Source organism: Lepisosteus oculatus, chromosome 1 (genome assembly GCF_040954835.1).
Source record: "Lepisosteus oculatus isolate fLepOcu1 chromosome 1, fLepOcu1.hap2, whole genome shotgun sequence".
In the NCBI taxonomy this organism is placed as follows: Eukaryota; Metazoa; Chordata; class Actinopteri; order Semionotiformes; family Lepisosteidae; genus Lepisosteus; species Lepisosteus oculatus.
In genome coordinates, this window is record NC_090696.1 from 75468220 (window position 1) to 75485470 (window position 17251).

At 45.7% G+C, this 17251-nt stretch overlaps 2 protein-coding genes across 8 annotated transcripts in view; one reads left to right on the plus strand and one right to left on the minus strand.

Annotated features, from left to right (window-relative positions):
• Positions 1-9585, minus strand: LOC102691196 (caspase-3-like). The gene is made up of 7 exons (XM_069193166.1): positions 9371-9585; positions 6719-6797; positions 5127-5260; positions 4039-4167; positions 3408-3583; positions 1913-2030; positions 1-962 (listed from the first exon to the last, which is right to left on the minus strand). The coding sequence occupies exons 2-7, from the start codon at positions 6790-6792 to the stop codon at positions 736-738; spliced, it is 858 nt and encodes a 285-aa protein (XP_069049267.1). The 5' UTR covers positions 6793-6797; positions 9371-9585; the 3' UTR covers positions 1-735.
• primpol (primase and polymerase (DNA-directed)) overlaps positions 8462-17251 on the plus strand; it is a 9683-nt gene continuing 893 nt past the window's right edge. Inside the window, exons 1-13 of one of the 7 annotated variants that reach the window (XM_069193142.1) lie at positions 8462-8743; positions 10247-10404; positions 10796-11011; positions 11118-11212; positions 11858-12047; positions 12466-12613; positions 12970-13260; positions 13431-13593; positions 14135-14220; positions 14791-14877; positions 14972-15080; positions 15664-15746; positions 15830-15876. In XM_069193142.1, the coding sequence (XP_069049243.1) occupies positions 10829-11011; positions 11118-11212; positions 11858-12047; positions 12466-12613; positions 12970-13260; positions 13431-13593; positions 14135-14220; positions 14791-14877; positions 14972-15080; positions 15664-15746; positions 15830-15876 (1482 nt within the window). In that variant the 5' untranslated portion in view covers positions 8462-8743; positions 10247-10404; positions 10796-10828. Of the gene's footprint in view, positions 8744-9747; positions 9918-10246; positions 10405-10795; positions 11012-11117; positions 11213-11857; positions 12048-12465; positions 12614-12969; positions 13261-13430; positions 13594-14134; positions 14221-14790; positions 14878-14971; positions 15081-15663; positions 15747-15829; positions 15877-17251 lie in introns of those variants that run through there. The other 6 variants (XM_069193145.1, XM_069193138.1, XM_069193143.1 and 3 more) reach the window with 6 other exon arrangements.

Sequence of the window (17251 nt, forward strand, 5' to 3'; positions counted from 1 at the left end):
TTCACTTGAAAACACAAGTTTATTTCAATCCTTAGTGGTACACAAGGAAATGTTCACGGGATAATGCATTCTTAGGAGCTGCCTGAGGTATTGTATGACTAGCAAAAAAGTTCTATGGTCTTCAGTGGGTCCCCATTATTTAACAATCTGCACCCCCTCCCAAAATCAAATCATTTTATTCCTATTTAACAGCATTTGTGCCTCAAATCTATAAATGAATGCTCAACTGGTTCTCCCCCCTAGCTGATGCTGTGACTGTCATTTGCCAAATGGTCAATGACACTGTCAAGTGGTTTTTAATCCTCCTCGTCATTTACTACAAACACACTTAACAACTGTGAGAGGCTAATGAATCCCCTAGCTGTCAGGGCCTGTGCTGCTTAATTTAAATGTTTTTTTCTCCACCCTCTTGATAAACAGTTGTATAAGTCTATGCAATGATGAAGAAGGGTGATCTAGACTTTAAGTATTCAATTTCAGTCAAAGATCAGAGTTCCTATAACTGAACAAAGAATTTGCTGATCTTTAATGCACAAGGTGTCCGAGTAACGGAAACAAGTGAGTCAGGGCGACATAAAATCAATGAACTGTGGTTCTCCAGTTGGATTCTCCTAGTTTAGGCATTCATTCTCACAACTATTAAAAATGACATTAAACAGGTGACTTACTAAAGAATTTCACAAAAAGCCATTAAAAAAATTGAAATCCCATTTCTTCAGTACAACAATAAATACATCAGGGAAAATACAGTTCCTTGGTCAGCATGGAAACGATGCAAGGAATCTGCTTTTTTGCATCGAAGCCTGGAATGTTTGAGATGGACTCGAAATCCAGCGCCACCCTGTGGTTCACTCTAGTCATGATCTGCATGAGCTCCAGCTCTCTGCCGTACTTTGTCAGCATGTGACACAGGGACTGGATGAACCAGGAGCCATTCATTGTGTTCCTCCATGAATAGTAACCTTCAAAGACAAAGAAACAATGGCACTCCCTTATAATACACATACACAGGTAAGACACACAAGTAGTTGCAGTATATACACACACTACATAGGGAGAAATCAGCCTGAATGCTATGCACGCGTATACTGTAGATAACATGTAGGTACAGTATATAAATGACACTGATACACTTAAATATAAGTTCAGGTGAGTAGCTGCGTCAGCATGCGTAGGCTGCAAAGGAACAAGTAATAGGTTTATTCCATACTGAAAAGAAGAAAGAAAACAACATTTTGGCCGTGGAGCCTGAAACGTTGCGTTTTCTTTCTTCTCTTTTCAGCACGGAATAAACCTCTCACTTGAATATAAGACTTAAACTGACCATCTCAAACGATATAAAAGACACTTTTCACTTATTGTTATTACAGTACTACTCTGAAACATCACCCATTATCAAGTTGCAGCACTGAATTAAGTCTTCGGTCTGTACTTTCTGCTTTGTAACAGGCCGAGCGTTTAGGCCTGTGGTTATGTCAGGGAACCTGGACTGATAAGGTTCTAGACAAATCGAATGTAAACTGACCAGCAGCGCAAACCTGTTAATGTGGTTAAGAAACAGGTTCTGCAGGACAGAGACCCTTTGGCCCATTTCAGCAGAGCGACAGCACTGCACTCTTGATTAGGAGCCGCAGTGGCTCTTCAGCAGTGCTTCGTTAAATGCTATTCTGTACAGCCCATCCCAAACCTTGACAGGTGTCTTTAAGCGATCCGTCACAAGTGATTATTAACGACTGCCCCCTTGTGCAACAGGGCTCACAGCAAGACAGCCCCCTTCACGCCCCGACAGTGCGGATCTCTGCCGTGGAGGGAGAGGCCGTGTTTTGGCCAAGAGGAGTTTGCCGGTGTGTGAGGAGCGGCGCCGTGTCTGCACCGCGCCTAAAAGAGACCGTGATCAGAGCAGGAAGTGTACCTGGGGCTGTGGAGTACGCATACAGGAAGTCAGCCTCCACGGGGAGCTTCTCTGAGCTGTTATCATCACCAAGGGCATCCGTTTCAATGCCCCCATCCAGGCTGGTACCTCTGCAGGCCTGACAACAGCAACACAACGCAGAACAGACCAACCATTACACTTCATCTTCAGCCTCTGGCTGCACAAGTACGTCCATTTCCTTCTGCAGTGCTGCAGGCCAAGGTATTCGACAGCAGTCCTGTTGATTCATGTAGCCAGCAGCCACGTCACCCTGCAACTCCCAGCTGGCAGCCCACTGAAGCTCAGCAGGTGTGAGCCTGGTCAGTATCCTTGGTGGGAGACCTCCTGGGAAAAGCTAAAAACTGCTGCTGGAAGTGGTGTTAGTGGGCCCAGCAGGGGGCGCTCACCCTGCGGTCTGTATGGGTCCCACATAGTGACTCCCACAGGAATAAGTGGTTTTCTGATAAAAGATAACTTCCATGGAATTCATTTGCCTGTGGACTGGTATTCATTAGGGGAACATTGGCCCTGGTGTGAGAGTGTGCATGTCTGTCTGTTTACCCCCCTTGTAATTTGCATAAACAAAATAATCCGCCCATTCATCCATTTTCCTACTCCTTCTTCCAGTACAGGGCCACAGGGCAGACGGAGCCTAAACCAGCAAATAGGGCGTGCAAGTCTGGATACTCCCTGCACTGGACACTGGTCAATCACAGGGCGGACAGACACACAGACACGCACACTCTCACACCAGGGCCAATGTTCCCATAAGCAAGTAACCTACCAGAATGTTTTTCGGACTGTGGGAGGAAACCAGAGCACCCCGAGGAAACTCATGTGAACACACGGAAAGAGCACACTAACTCTCTGCAGACGGCACCCCAGGTCTGGCACTTAACTATTGACTATGTCGACTATGAAATAATATACAAGCCCAGAAACTGCAATTTGCAATTCTAAATTAAAAAAGAAACAACTACATAACGTTACCTATTACAGACTCTTCTGCAGAAGAAAGGGGTGAAGAACGCAACTTAAATATCAACCCCTCAAGTGATCAGCATTCGTCTCTGTGGTTTGCTTAGGTAGCAGCTTTGTGGAGATCTATGCTGTGGAGAGAGTGCAACAAACACTCTCTACCTACCCGGTAAGCACAAACCGATCAAAACATCATTTCGCTGGAGGGCTTTCAAAACCGCTGCCCGTGTCCACCTCCCGTTAGGAAACGGTTCAGGGCAGCGTAACTCGCTCAGGACAGACGAAGAGAGATACTGAGTCTACCCCCCCTCCCCGGACCATTTCCACAGGGACAGATTAGGCAGCACGGTCAAGAAACGGAGCGCAAGGCTCGAGCCCGCTTCGATTCAGCGCAGACTTCATCCAACACGAGCCGCGTCTTAGGTAGGTAGGTAGGTAGGTAGGAAGAAGAAGAAGAGAACGAAACTCGGCGGTGTTGCGGGTGCAGCCGCCGGGCCCCGGGCCGGGCCCCCTGTACCTGGATGAAGAACAGCTTGGGCTTGCCCACCAGCGTCCTGCAGCGGTCCCCCCGGAAGTAGCCCGCCAGCTTCTTGATCTCCAGGCAGCCGTCCGTCCCGAACAGCACGCCCTCGTCACCGTGGCTCAGCAGCACGCACACGAAGGAGGCCGCCTTGCTGTGGTCCTCCCTGGAGACTGCAGCCGCGGAGAGACGGCGGGGTGAGAGCGCGGCCACCGGCCCGGCCCGAGAAACTCCCTCGGCCCGCCGCACGGGCCTTTAACCCCTGCTTCTATCCCACCACGAGCCTGAGAACGGGCCCCCCCGGGGGGCTTCACAGTGGGAGAAGCTCTGAACCCCGTTTTCCCGCGCCACCCCGCCCGGCCGAGAGCAGCGCTCCGAGACAGAAGCTCGGCTGGGGGAGATCTCCCAGTTACCTTGCCTCTCTCCTCCCAGACTGCTCACCTGCACTAAACCTGAACACGGTCCGGAAACGAAAGCGACTGCGTGGGACTAAACAGAGCTGGGGCTGCTTGCAGTTCAGTGACTGAACGCTGCTGGGAAGAGAGGAAGAAAAAGAGCTGCAAGCCTGATGAGCACAGCCGTGGCTGTTACGTGCACTGCGCTGGGAAGCGGCGAGGTCAGCACTCACTCGACTGCAGGCACGTCTCCATCTGTGCACAAGTCTGGTCATTGACAACCCTGACGCTGTATCCCAGCATTTTAAACACCTTCATCATATTCCCAGCATCCACGTCCGTTCCATTGCGGATATTCATTCCTGTAAAGAAATAAAGCAAGGCAAGCTGTTACAGCGATTCCACTATACAAGTGGGTCGGCCCGTACCACAACCCAATATCAAGAGACAAGACATTTACAATTCATGTCAGAACAAGCTTAACAAAAATTCATTCACTGTATGTAGAAAGGGATCCCACACCACGCAAGATTGAAATGTACTGAATGATAACACTTCCAACTGCATAAGACTGTAAGGAATCTACCTGAATCTACCTTCAACTGATCAGAGTGACACAGAAACGAATCTGAGCCAGAGAACGCAAGTGGAAACTAGGGAGCTGGCCATTTCAATCTGAGAACAGGAAGAGCTTCTTTACACAACGGACTGGGGGGGTCTGGCACAAGGGTCCCAACTGCGGCGTTGAAGCCAACATCCTGGGTCCTTCCAAGAAACAGCAGGAAAAGATTCCCTCTCTTATGAAACAAAAGTCACTCAAGTGCACCGCACACAATCTCGAATAACTAATGTCCTCTTCCTGAGAACACATGCAAACATTCTGAGTCTGGTTATATATTTATTCATCAGTCCGGAGCGGCGAAGTGGATACTATGGGCGAGATATAATAAGCACCCAAACCCAAGGAACCTGCAAAGATCCCTGCACAAAATTTAACTTCACTTCCTTGAGTTTAACTCATATTTCCATTCAAATATCCAAAAGCTTTTATTCTATTTCAAAATAAATACCTTAAAAACACTGTGCAGCTGGAAAACAAAGCTTAGTAATACAGCTCAAAATGAAGAAAAACAGTGTTTGGACATGCTTACGATAAACATGCCTCTATTTTAACAGCACAGAAATCTGCAGTGCTCCATAAAACCATCCACTTGTAGCATCACCCTTCGTAGCAAACCTCTTGTTTGCTCTCGTTCAAATGAACAATGCTGAATTGTAATTTCTCAGCAGAAAGAAAACACAAACCCCATGCAGTTGTTACCTGTCTTTTTATCAAAGTTCTTGTTGTTAATGATGATGCATTGGCCAAGGTGTGGGTAGTTCATTTTATATCTGTACGTGTGGGAGTCATGTTGCTTGGCGTCCACCTGCTTAGGTGGAACTGCGGGACCCTGGCTGGAGAAAGCATGAATCCATCGTTAATGACTCGCACAAAGGATTCTTTCAGTCAGCGTTTACGTCCTGCTAGCAAACACCGCATACGTCCACCCCAAATTACATTCATAATGACGGCATTCAAATTCATAACATTGAAAAAAGTAAATTCACCGGAACGCCACACACAGGAGAGCCGATATAGAACTTCACAGCAGCAGCAGCTCGGACATGAAAAACGTAGACATACCAATAACTTCCTTTACATTCGCTGTTAGTTCCTATGAGCAGATCTTATTTTTTAGAAAGAGTGCAGCGTCTTAAAACAGAAACCTCCGCATAGAGAGGGTTCTAGAAAAGACACCAGGGACCTTTTCACCATCAACACTGGACCCAGAGCCAAAAGGACCAGTCGGCCGCACAGCCTGGATACGTTCTGGGGCTTAAAGCAGTGTCCCGCACTGACCAGGCGGAGGGAACGGGAACTCTGTATGTCTGAACGGTGAAGAGCACTACGTGGGGACCCGACACAAGGCTTCAGAATCGACCTCAGAATGAACAGTGAAGCCCCAGCCCAGAGGACACCAGTGGAAACTACAGTACAGGAAAGGGCATTTAAACGCAAGAACAGGAGGAGCTTCTTCACTCAAAGGACCTGGGGGAATAGGACATGGAGTTATTGAAGCCAATTCCCTGGTGGATGAGATCCTGAGATCAATAAACTACCAACGACCCAACGGTAGTCTGGCCTGAAAGACCGCCTCTCATTTTGTGCACTTTCTGCACTTTGTGTTTTTGTGCTTTCAGAGACTTTCTGTGAGTAAGAATTCCATCGTACCAGTACATGTACCAGTTACATATGGCGATTAAGTTCAAGTTCATTTATAAGTGTCCTTATGTTCCTCTTTTCTTTCTTAGAGATACCAAGAAAAGAAGTGTTTTGTTATCTGCGAGCTGATTTTGCTTTGAAATACATGATATGGTTTTTATTTTCAGTGTACAATAACATTAATCTCCTGCATGTCTAATGGAACAGGATTCCATATGGCCAAAAATACATTCGACATGATACAATTTCGAGAATCTATCTGCTACTATGGTGTGGGGGGTATGTGTGTCACACATGGAGATAAACACAGATCGGCCTAACTCAAATTAAATGAAGTCATTTCCATCTAAAAAAAACAAACAAACTCTCTCGTTGAAGAGAACTGACCACATCCAGGTATCAATGCAGAGAGATATTGTTTCTTGATTCAACAAGTCTTCGACGTTCAAACACAAAAGAAACTGAAAGCACGCAGCCTATAATACGAACGTTATTTAATAATCTCTCTTCAAAGAACACCGAACTACATAAATAACTCGCGTATAAGGGTCTCTTCACACGTGACAAGAGTCGTGACAGTACTGTTCAAAGGGCACCCGGTGTTTCACGCAGCGCAACGGCTTTGCAGACTGGACGGAAGAAAGTCTTACTGGGGGGCACTGGCCGGCTTGGCGTCCACAGCATCTCCTCCGGCGCCTCGAACGGGTTCCGTCGCCTCAGACATCGTCCCTAGACCGAGGGAAACAAGCGGACCACAAAGCTCACCTGGGGCTCCGCTCAGTCACTGGTTTCGCCAGTGGCAGCTCACACACAGACACACATACATACTGTACAGACACACACACGCATGCATGCATACACATACACATACACATACACATACACATACGCCTGCCTGCCTGCCTGCCTGCCTGCCTGCCTGCCTGCCTGCCTGCCTGCCTGCTCTGTGTTGCTAACCGCCTGCTCGGCCAATAGCAGCCCGCGCTGCCAAGGGCCGGGCTCGATGACGTCATCGCCTGTCAAGAGCAGGCTGGAGCCCGTAACTCCCTCGAGCCCGCGAGGCGATGACCTCACACACGCCGGCCGGCGGACAAAAGAACCCCCTCCACCCACCCTCCAGGAGTTTTAAAAATTTACACAGCCTGATGAAATACGAAGAAATATCACCCCCCCCATTAGTTTGTGTACTACTGCAGGGATCCTAACTGTTTTGGCTTTAAGACAAAAAAGGATGAATTTATGAACAGTATAACTGTATAGTAGTTCAGGTGGGCAGCTGCGTCAGCATGCGTAGGCTGCAAAGGAACAAGTAATAGGTTTATTCCATGCTGAAAAAAAAGAAGAAAGAGAACACAACGTTTCGGCCGTGGAGCCTTCTTCAGGTGTAAGGAAGAAGGCTCACACCAAGAGAGGGCTCCACAGCTGAAACGTTGTGTTTTCTTTCTTCTCTTTTCAGCATGGAATAAACCTATTACTTGTTCCTTAACTGTACAGTATAATGCTAGATGCAATGTAGGCATTATGGCCTGGTTTACTGTCACACATTACTGGGCCTGTTCATGGTCGGGTTGAGCTGGGGGAAAAGAAGCCCCGTTTTCCAGCAAAATATCACAATTAAGGAAGGATGATACTGTAATGTCCCAGAGGGGTTCCAACAGAAATTCATGAGGAACCGGGGCACACACAAACGTTTTCCATGGCCTCGTCATTTCACACATGACAACAAATTGGTATTTCCCTCAAAACTTTAAAAAAAAACCCAGAGAAAAAAAAATTAGACTCAAAGTTAAACGAAAAAGAAATAATATAATTACAACTTTGTGATGTCAAATCCTGCTTTTCTAAAAAAAGATGTTAAAATCCAAGGGAATTTTTATATTTGTGTGGGACAAGAAGGAAAACGTACATTTCCACCAGGAAAGGATTTTGAAGACAATTCTTAGAATTCAACAGAAGGATGCACATTTATTCGTTTATGTTTGCTTTTGTTTGAATTATTTGGGCATCTTGACAATTAAGCAAAAGCATTAGACATTAGTTTAATAGGCAGAGGTAGGTATTGCCCTTGAGGTAGAATTACATCGCACCGTGACTCATTGAAATTTGAGTGCCTACAGCAGGGATGTCCAGCCTGGACTCGGGAGGGTTTATATAGTATGTGTAGAAGCACCTGAAGAACTCTGATCAGCTTGATTGATTGATCCGATCTAGCCAAATCATTCTAATAATATACTGATATTTTCTCTGTGAAAAGCTGTGCTGGAATTAAAACCTACTTGACACACCAGCCGTGGCATAGCTTAGTCAGCAGCAAGGTAGTGCAAAACAGTCATCTTCCTATTCAAACACTGACTCCTCTAAAAGCTCACTTCAAGTTTAAACATCCTGCCAGAACAAAACGTTACTTGCAAATCTGAAGAATTCTTTTTATTTCCAAAGTTTGTCCCCTGATGAACACAGTGTTTTTGAACACGAGCAAGATATCCCCTTCGATGGAGGAATTATTATTTAAAAAAAAACAAGTTCAGGAAGTGAGCGATATGTTCGAGGAAAACCTAAAACTTACAGGAAACATTGTACCCACCCACGAGTGAATCAAGTGCTTTAAAACAGCCACATCAAAACACAGTGGAAACGTCAAATAATTCAAAATCACGGCTTTATCTTTCTACTTGGTAAGCCAGTTTATTTTTTTCTCGTTTTGACAGATGTGCAATTAAAGCAAGAGGCGTCCGGCTGTTTGTCTGTGGTCTGTATATTCTTTAATACAAATCAAATATTGCAATCTTGAACGTGAGGGAGATTTTTTTTTTTTAAAAAAAGGACCGAAATACCCTTTAAATGCTCCGGTTAGGAAAGACCAAACGTCCACTGAATGACACTGACCAAACAAGTCAATACCAGCTGTTAGCAGCTCATTCTCGACATGAAATACCTGTGCAATTTCAAGCCCAAGTCTGCCGATATAATAACAGCTTCATGGCAGAGACTCCGTCTATATCTTGACAAGTTTGTAAACAACAGTTGAATATTTTCACCGTCCACATCCAGGCGACTCGAACTCGTGTTTTGGTATGAAACAAAATAATCGATCACTTTTCCGAAGACCTTTTTTTTTTCCGGTAACGAAAGAAACTTGTATCACAAGTGCATATGGTTTTACATCAAAACTCGGGACGACGAGGGAATGAATATAACTTAAACTGACACGGGGTGGTTGTTAATAATAATAATAAAAACAAATAATAAAAATACGAACCACAATTTCCAGCTAGTAATAAGCAAAATAAAGAAAGACTTACGTTTGCGGCTCTCTGCTCCACACTGCTCTTGTCAAAAACTTAAATCTTCTGCGGGTTCACTTTCTTTTTTTTTCCCCGTTTCAAAGGTTGGGTCGCAGTTTGAATATCTGTTTTTTTTTTTATATGGCTCACAACACCTCCCCGCTTTTTGAAACGGGCCGTGAAACTAACACACACACACATACAACAACAAAAGACCGCAAAGGAGAAGGACCGCCCTACAAGCACCGTCGAGTTTTTGTTTCTTTTGTGTAGTTTTAAGAGCCACGATGTGGTGGTATTGAGCTCCACCCTTCGCGTTTTTTTTTACGTAAAATTTTTTAAAAAAACCGACATATAAAAACGAATTAAAAAAAAAAACTACATCTCCCAGCCGCCGGGCCACGAAACGGAAACTGTGCAAAAGGGCGGCAACTTTAAGGAAAAGGAGACACAAACATTGCAGGCAGCGTCTGTGGGTTAATTTGTTACCCAGAGAGAGTTTGCAGTGTGTTATTATTATTATTAATAATAATAGCCGAAATTAAAAAAAAAACTTGGGCCCTCGGTAAGTACAGTATGTGTGTATTTACTATACCTTTCTGTGAACGCACATACGAGACGTGACGAGGAGACCTAATATTTATATATAAAATGATATAATTGATATAAATGTAAAGGAAAAATGATCGTCAGACGCTTGATATCTTCTTATGATGAGGTCTAGATAAACCTTAAAGTCGGGTGTCGTCTTTTCGGGGTGTTTTATATTCTTGTATCGGTCCCTTTGCATTTGACAGTGTATTTAGCCAACTTGTTTGAATTGCTTAATTGGACATTATTTATTCTTCAAGCAAGAATTGTAAGGCTTCCGTTTTTTAAATAATGCCTCTTCAGAGCTCAATAGGCGGACAGGAGTTTACAGTGCGACCCAGCCTAACTGTGAGCTGTCGTCCATCTTCAAAACATCTTCAAAACGTAAAAGGAGGCACGCCTGCGTTTCATCTGTCTTGCCGTTTTCTTCCAGGTCAAGGTGACCTGTGCTGTTAATCCAGGTCAGTGTAACTATCTGTGAAGTGTTTGTGTTTATATACTATGGGAGTGGTGGAAATCATTCATTTTTTTTCTCCTCCCTGTGGGGAAAAAAAAATATTTCTATGACCAGTATTAGTTACCCGGCGTCCTTGTCAAATTTCCCATTGGCGTTTACTCCTCATGGCCTCCTAATAACCTCCCTCTCTGAACTGGCTCCCTCACTCTGCTCTCCTCCCCACTGAGAGCTGGGGTGTGGGGAGCGGACTGGCGCCTCATCCAGGTGGGGCTGCACACTGCTGGGGGTGGAGGGGATCCCCATGACCTGGGGAAGAGGGCAGATGGAGGAGTTTATCACCCAGGTTGATGTGCTGCGCGGGAGCTGATCGTCTCCTGTTCTCGGCCGCTCTCCAGGGTGTCTCCCCGGCGCCGCCCTGCTGGTGAGGGATGATCAGGCAGGAGTGGGGCGAAAGGGTGAGGAGGGTGGCGTGCCGGGCCGAGTGGTACCAGCACTGGCCCCTGTCCTCGCCGTACAAGCCCAGGCTGTCCAGGCCCTGGCAGCCGTCTACTCTGTGGCGGGTTTTCCCCCGCCAGGGCCTGGCCTTCGCTTTCGCCAAGAGCCGCGCGGAGGTGAGGGGCCGGGGTCGGCGGGGCCGTTTCGTCTGGGGGGGGGAGTCGGAGCGCGATCTGCTGTGAAACAGGGCGTGAAGCTTCCGTGTGCTTCTGCCCCCCGAAGGGTGTCCACGTGTTCGCGCTGGAGAACGGCCCCACCGAGGCCGGGCAGAGGATCTACCTGGTGACCACGTATGCCGAGCTCTGGCACTACTACAGGTGAGTCCCGTGACGGGAGAGGGGGGGGGCGTCCGGTCTGGGGAGCCCGCGTAGCTGCTGTGGGATAACTGCTCCAGGCACGGCGGGGAATGAAGCCAGGGTGGCGACTTCATCAGCGCGACGGGCTGGCGTGTTGCCGACTGCCCCATCCCTCTGTGTAAACTGGCGGCTCCTTCTCCGAGTTCTGGATGTCCTTCCGCGTACTTCCCGCTGGTGTCCTGCGCTCTTTGTTTCACTGATGGCGGAGAAGTAGTCGTATAACCAGACGCCTAATTGTACACCTGTGACGATCTGGACCTTGCTCAGATATGAATACAACTTTGAGGGCAATATGATCAAGTCCCGAAAAAACAAAGATGCCTAATTATTATTCCCTTAAAACAGTCATGATGCTGGTAAAAAAAATTCTCTACACTGTTTTCAAGAGCAGTCTTTGTTAGCCACATACAGTAGATCGAAGTTCTAATATTTTGTGAAGCGGCCTACTTTTATTTCATGTACTGTATCTAGTGTGTGAATATATAGCAAATAAATTCAAGGGACTACAACTTATTGTTCAAAAGCTTTCATGTCACATTACACACTCAGAGCTGTTTGCACAAATTGGTCTGCTGCCAGCACAGCGTGTTTTGGTTTTCACCCCAGGACTTACAGGCGGTCTCTAATGCACTGCTATGAGGTCATCCCCGAAGGTGCAGTGTGCAAGCTGTACTTCGATTTGGAGTTCCACAGGCCCTCGAACGAAGGTCGGGATGGAAAACAGATGGTGGCGTTTTTTATTCAGGTATGGAGCCAGCGGTCTTCACGGCGTAGGAGCAGCACAGACGTATTACAGGTCCAGTTCACAAAAGGTTTCTTAATTCAGAGTGTGTGAGCGAAAGTTACAGCGTTTCATTATCCTCTTATGTTTCTAACCGAGGAGAGAAGGGTCTGAAACCCTTGCGCTGAGCTGTGCAGAGTCACTTCACTAGGGCTGTAGTGTATGCAAATGGTGTGGAAAGACAGGAAGACAGGGTAATAAGATGCCCACGGTACTCTGGCAGCTATGAGGAGTGCCTGATTTTCATGCATGTTTGTGAAGTCAAAAAGCCCCATTGAGATGAAGTCCTTGCGGGAAGCTGCAGCAGCAGTGGCAAGAGAAGACACCCCAGGGCTTTGGCTGCGGGCTCCCGGACCCTGGATGTGAGCATGTCCCAGACAAGACCTTCTTTGCACTGATTTTAAACTGATCTGTGGTTTATCTTGTGTCCTAGTATGTATGTCTGAAATTGGAAGAGGAATATGGAATTAAAATCTCCAGGGATGATGTTCTGAATTTGGATTCCAGCACAGAAGAAAAGTTCAGTCGACATCTAATATTCCTTGTTCCGAATGCAGCTTTTAAAGACAATATACACGTTGGTATGTATTTAGATAATTTCTGGTGATTTGTTTGTATTGCAGCCTCAGATAATTAATGACCAAATACCCTGTTAACTTGGCTTATAATTCTGTGAAAATGTAATGCAAAATCGCCTCAAGTTTTGGGTCACACCTGTAAAGAATTGTAGCGCTGTGTGAACTTCTAAAAAAACAAGACAAGCCCAGCTTACACCATTATTCTGCTAATTCTCTGGTGTCGTGTGTCTGCCTGTCTCATTAGGTCTTTAGATCACTTAACTCCTTTTTTTTTTTTTTTTTAGTTTTTGAATTATAAAGCAGTGTGACGTTTCTCGGTGTGATATTACGTTCTTACTGGTCTCATTTTCCACTTGAAGGCCATTTTGTCCACAAGGTGTTAAAGCCAGCGCTGGAGGAGCTGAGAAGGAGAAGACACCGTCTGGTGACAGAAACCCACCTGGAGAGCAATGGACAGCCTGCAAGCAGCCAATCCCCTCTTCCGTCTTTTGGACCTGGGCAGGAACCGGAGGCTGAGAGGCTGAGGAATCCATATCCCAAGAGACAGAGAACCGGGGAGGGTCCAACCTCCCCATCTCCTCAGGCTGGGGGCCTGCTGTTTCTCTTCGTGAAAGACAGAGATGGACAGGATCAGCTCTTTGTTGATGTCGGTATGAATAACATTGTTCGGCTTCCGTTTGCAAACACCGACGGCTTTTTCTGGGTCTTACACGCGGCGCTCTGAAGTATCTATCAGTTTACAGACTGTGACTGCCTTATGAATTGCATACCCCTCACTTTGAAGAGTTACTCATCTATTGCTGTCCTCCTTCCCTGTTAGGAGTGTACACAAAGAACAGAAATTTCCGCCTGTACAAATCTTCCAAAGCTGGGAAGAACGTTGCCTTCAGTGTAGCGGAGGACAACACATTTGTCCCCAGGCCTCAGAAGCACCTGTCTCACGAAGAACAAATATTTCTCGCCTCCCTCGTCAGCAATGTTCGGTACTGCTCTTCGTAATTCTTTGGTGAAATCAAAGACACTTGCATCCAGTTGGGTTACAAATGAGAGGAAGTCATTTATCCCATTCAGTCCCAGTCAGGCAGTGGTTTCTAGTAGCTTACTGATCCAAGGATCTCCTTCGGCTGCTTTCTTGAAAGTTCCCAGGGAATCGGCTTTAATCCTGGCTGTTCAGTCAGAAATCATTAGGGATTTCTGACCATTCTTTTTAAGTGTGCCACAAGATTTTGTGTGTCACAGAGTGAAAGGATATGTTTTGTTTGTAAAGTTTTTGAAAAGCGTACAAAATAGTTTGTAGGCAACTCTAATCCCAGTGTCATTCAAAATGTGATGTCAGGTTTCACAATGGTGTAGCTACTGGCCAAGCTAAAAGAATAAACTAGTTCTTTCAGAAGTCTGCTTACATATATGAAATATATGAAAATGACTTTAAAGTAGAAAACAATAAAAGGTTCAGTCTGATTTTATTGGAAGATGGGATATACAGTATTAGTATGTAACTTTGTTTTATTGTCTCTACACTAGGTTCTCAGATGGTCTGATTATTCTAACTTGTGATGTTCCCGAGGCTACAAAAACAAAGTGCATTCATACAGCAGTTCCCAAATCAGGTAATGTGTCTTAGTCTGGAGGACTTGAAATTAATGTTTAGAAATGGAAATAATAATAATAATAATAATAATTGCTTACACTTATATAGCGCTTTTCTGGACACTCCACTCAAAGCGCTTTACAGGTAATGGGGACTCCCCTCCACCACCACCAATGTGCAGCATCCACCTGGATGATGCGACGGCAGCCATAGTGCGCCAGAACGCTCACCACACATCAGCTATCAGTGGGAAGGAGAGCAGAGTAATGTAGCCAATTCATAGAAGGGGATTATTAGGAGGCCATGATTAGTAAGGGCCAATTGGAAATTTGGCCAGGACACCGGGGTTACACCCCTACTCTTTTCGAGAAGCGCCCTGGGATTTTTAATGACCACAAAGACCACAAATGTGATGGCATTATTTATATTTTCATTTAACCATGTAACATACTAATGTAGGTACAAAATGGTACCAAAGTAATTGTTTAAAGATGTTTTTAAAACTGTAAACATACAGAAATTTAGTGTTTTCATTGATTTGAACTTGAATTCTTTCTTATCTGAATTATTTCTTTTAATTTGTTTGTAGGGTCTGTTGGTGGATGTCAGTATTCTCCTTACATAGAAGTGGACAACTTTGTGCTCTCTCTGGTGAACAAAGATGGCATTGAAGGCAGTAAGGCCTCTTTATCCTTTAAACACTCACACTGCAATGGGTGTAAGGAGATCAAGACCTGAGATAGTGTTGTCTTGTTTTTGCTCCTGAACAGCCATACGGCAGTGGAATTACTTTTCCTCTGAGGAACTTCTGGTTTATGACATCTCCAAGTATCGCTGGTGCCAAAATGTAGGCAGGTTCCATAAAAGCAACAATATCATGTAAGTGGTACCTCTGTTGTTTTTCTTCAACCATTTACATTTCTGTTTCTGAAGGGGTCTGTAGCACACTTCTGCATGCAATATACAGAAAGGGGAGGCCATTCACCCTGCTGTGCTCCACTGAGTTCCATGTCTCTGTATCCTGTAGTTAATACTGGCTGTACTGTGAGCATGGAAGCATTCTACCCCTCTACACCAGCAAGGAACAACTTTCAAATTTGACTAAAAACCTTTAGGAAATGGAAAACATCCACAATGCAACAGTCTGTGCCGCAGGGAGACTTCTGAGCGATACAGCCTCTGGCTTCAGAAGGACTTGACAAAAATCACCCCCCCCCACCATGCATATTTACATCAGACGCCAACACGCACGCTTACGAAGAAACTACTGCAAGCGCCCGTGTGTAGCTTTGAATCGGAAATGAAAAAACACCGCCCGGATATCGGGTTTCACTGCTCGTCTCTGAAGAGGGTTTCACTGGATGGCGGATCAGAGAGGCCGCGGTCGGTTTGGAGAGGAAACCGTTCCGAAGGATGTTGTGCGTCTCTAGGTTAATGCATCCAAATCTGGTCTCCCTTCCAGGATCCTGGTGGATCTGAAGGAGGAGGTCTGGTATCAGAAGTGCCACGACCCTGTGTGCAGGAGTGAGAATTACAGATCTCCAAGTAGGTTCCCACGAGCAGAGGCTCCTCTACGGCCCCCGCGCTGTCTGTTCCAGATGTGATTTTTATTGCTGTCTCTCCCACAGGTTTGCCCTTGCCCCGTGAGGTGTGTCTCGGCTACCTCGTGAAGGAGGTCAGTAAATGGTGAAAACGTTCTCCCTTCCCGCTTGCACTGTTAATGATTGCTCTCGTGTTGAATTCAACCTCGCCGGCGTTGTTCACTTTGGCATGAAGTGAGTGCCTGCTCATTATCCCACCGTTAGTTTTTGGCCTCGCATAGTGTCCGCGCATAATAAACGTGTCCTGAGTGTTTACATTTTCATTGGCACAGTGTGCGCCATAATGGCGGCTGATAAGATGGCAATGTTGGGCTGCAGTGATTTTTACAGTTGGTGTAATAGTGGAATACTTTCCTTGCCTGAAGAGGCGCAGACAGGATGAAGTTAGGTTATTTAACCTCTCATTAATTTAGCTGAATTGGAAATTCCAGCTCGATTTCCAGAACAGTTTCCATTTTTATTTCCTTTAAAACACACCTTGTAATCCAGAGTGCTTACTGGGTGTGGTGGCAACTCCCTTTAGCCCAGAATCTCCAAATCAACGCTTCAGTAGGTGACTGGGGTCGCTGTCTGGGGTCTTTCTTCAGGTGAGACATTAAACTGAGGTCCTGACTGATGATCTCTGCTGTTCATAAGAGTAGGGTTTAACTGCAGCGTTGTGGTTCAATTCCACTTTGCGTTTGTCTGATCTAGTCTACCTGCGGTGCCCTCTTTATTCAGTTGGTAAAGTCACCATAAATTCCTACTACAAGTAATTGTATATGGCCAATGAAGTGATCTTCTCTTATTTCTCACTTCGCCTGAGCAGCTGTGTGGTAGGGCTGCTGTATGCCACCCAGATGGGTGCTGTACTTCAGTGGTGGATATACTCCTCCCAGAAAAGCTCCATATAAATGAAGAAATGAACCACTAATACTGCACATAAGCTTCATATAATGTTCTGGGTTGGACATTTTGCATTCTTATCCAGAAAACAAGGAGGGGAAATGGCATAAGAGCGCAAGTTAATTCAGGGGAACTGCTTTGTATTAAATCCTCAATTCAGGTTTGAAAGAAGGAGTATTGGGGAAGCGAAAACTGCAGTGTGTGTGATCTGTCAGGATCGCTGTGGCGGAGTAGCTCACAAAGTTACATGCACTCTTTTGTCATTATTACCACGCCTGTTTCAGAATACAGTTTCGCAGAAGCGTAGTTCAGGCTGTGTGAAGGGGGTCTTACGTGGCAACCTTAAAACATTCATCTAGGCTACGTGATGCATAAACAAAACAGTGGTGCGTATTGTTACAACAGAATAATAGTTACCGAAGTCATCTGGGCTCCAGCAGTTGTAACATGAGCTCAGAAGTATGAGCTCAGGTTAGAGCTGGGGTTTGGGTTATTTCTCACACTTGAGAAAACGATCATTTCAGGAACGTCACCTGAGCATGTGCATCGGATCCTAGGCCACCT

What these genes read in the sequence shown, in the direction of transcription:
- LOC102691196 (XM_069193166.1), bottom strand. Translation starts at nt 6,792, where the DNA reads ATGTCTGAGGCGACGGAACCCGTTCGAGGCGCCGGAGGAGATGCTGTG. An exon ending in AAGCCGGCCAGTGCCCCCCA is followed by an intron (nt 5,261 to 6,718) that starts GTAAGACTTTCT and finishes TGCTTTCTCCAG; the next exon opens with CCAGGGTCCCGCAGTTCCAC. An exon ending in GGAGACGTGCCTGCAGTCGA is followed by an intron (nt 3,584 to 4,038) that starts GTGAGTGCTGAC and finishes CCGCGGCTGCAG; the next exon opens with TCTCCAGGGAGGACCACAGC.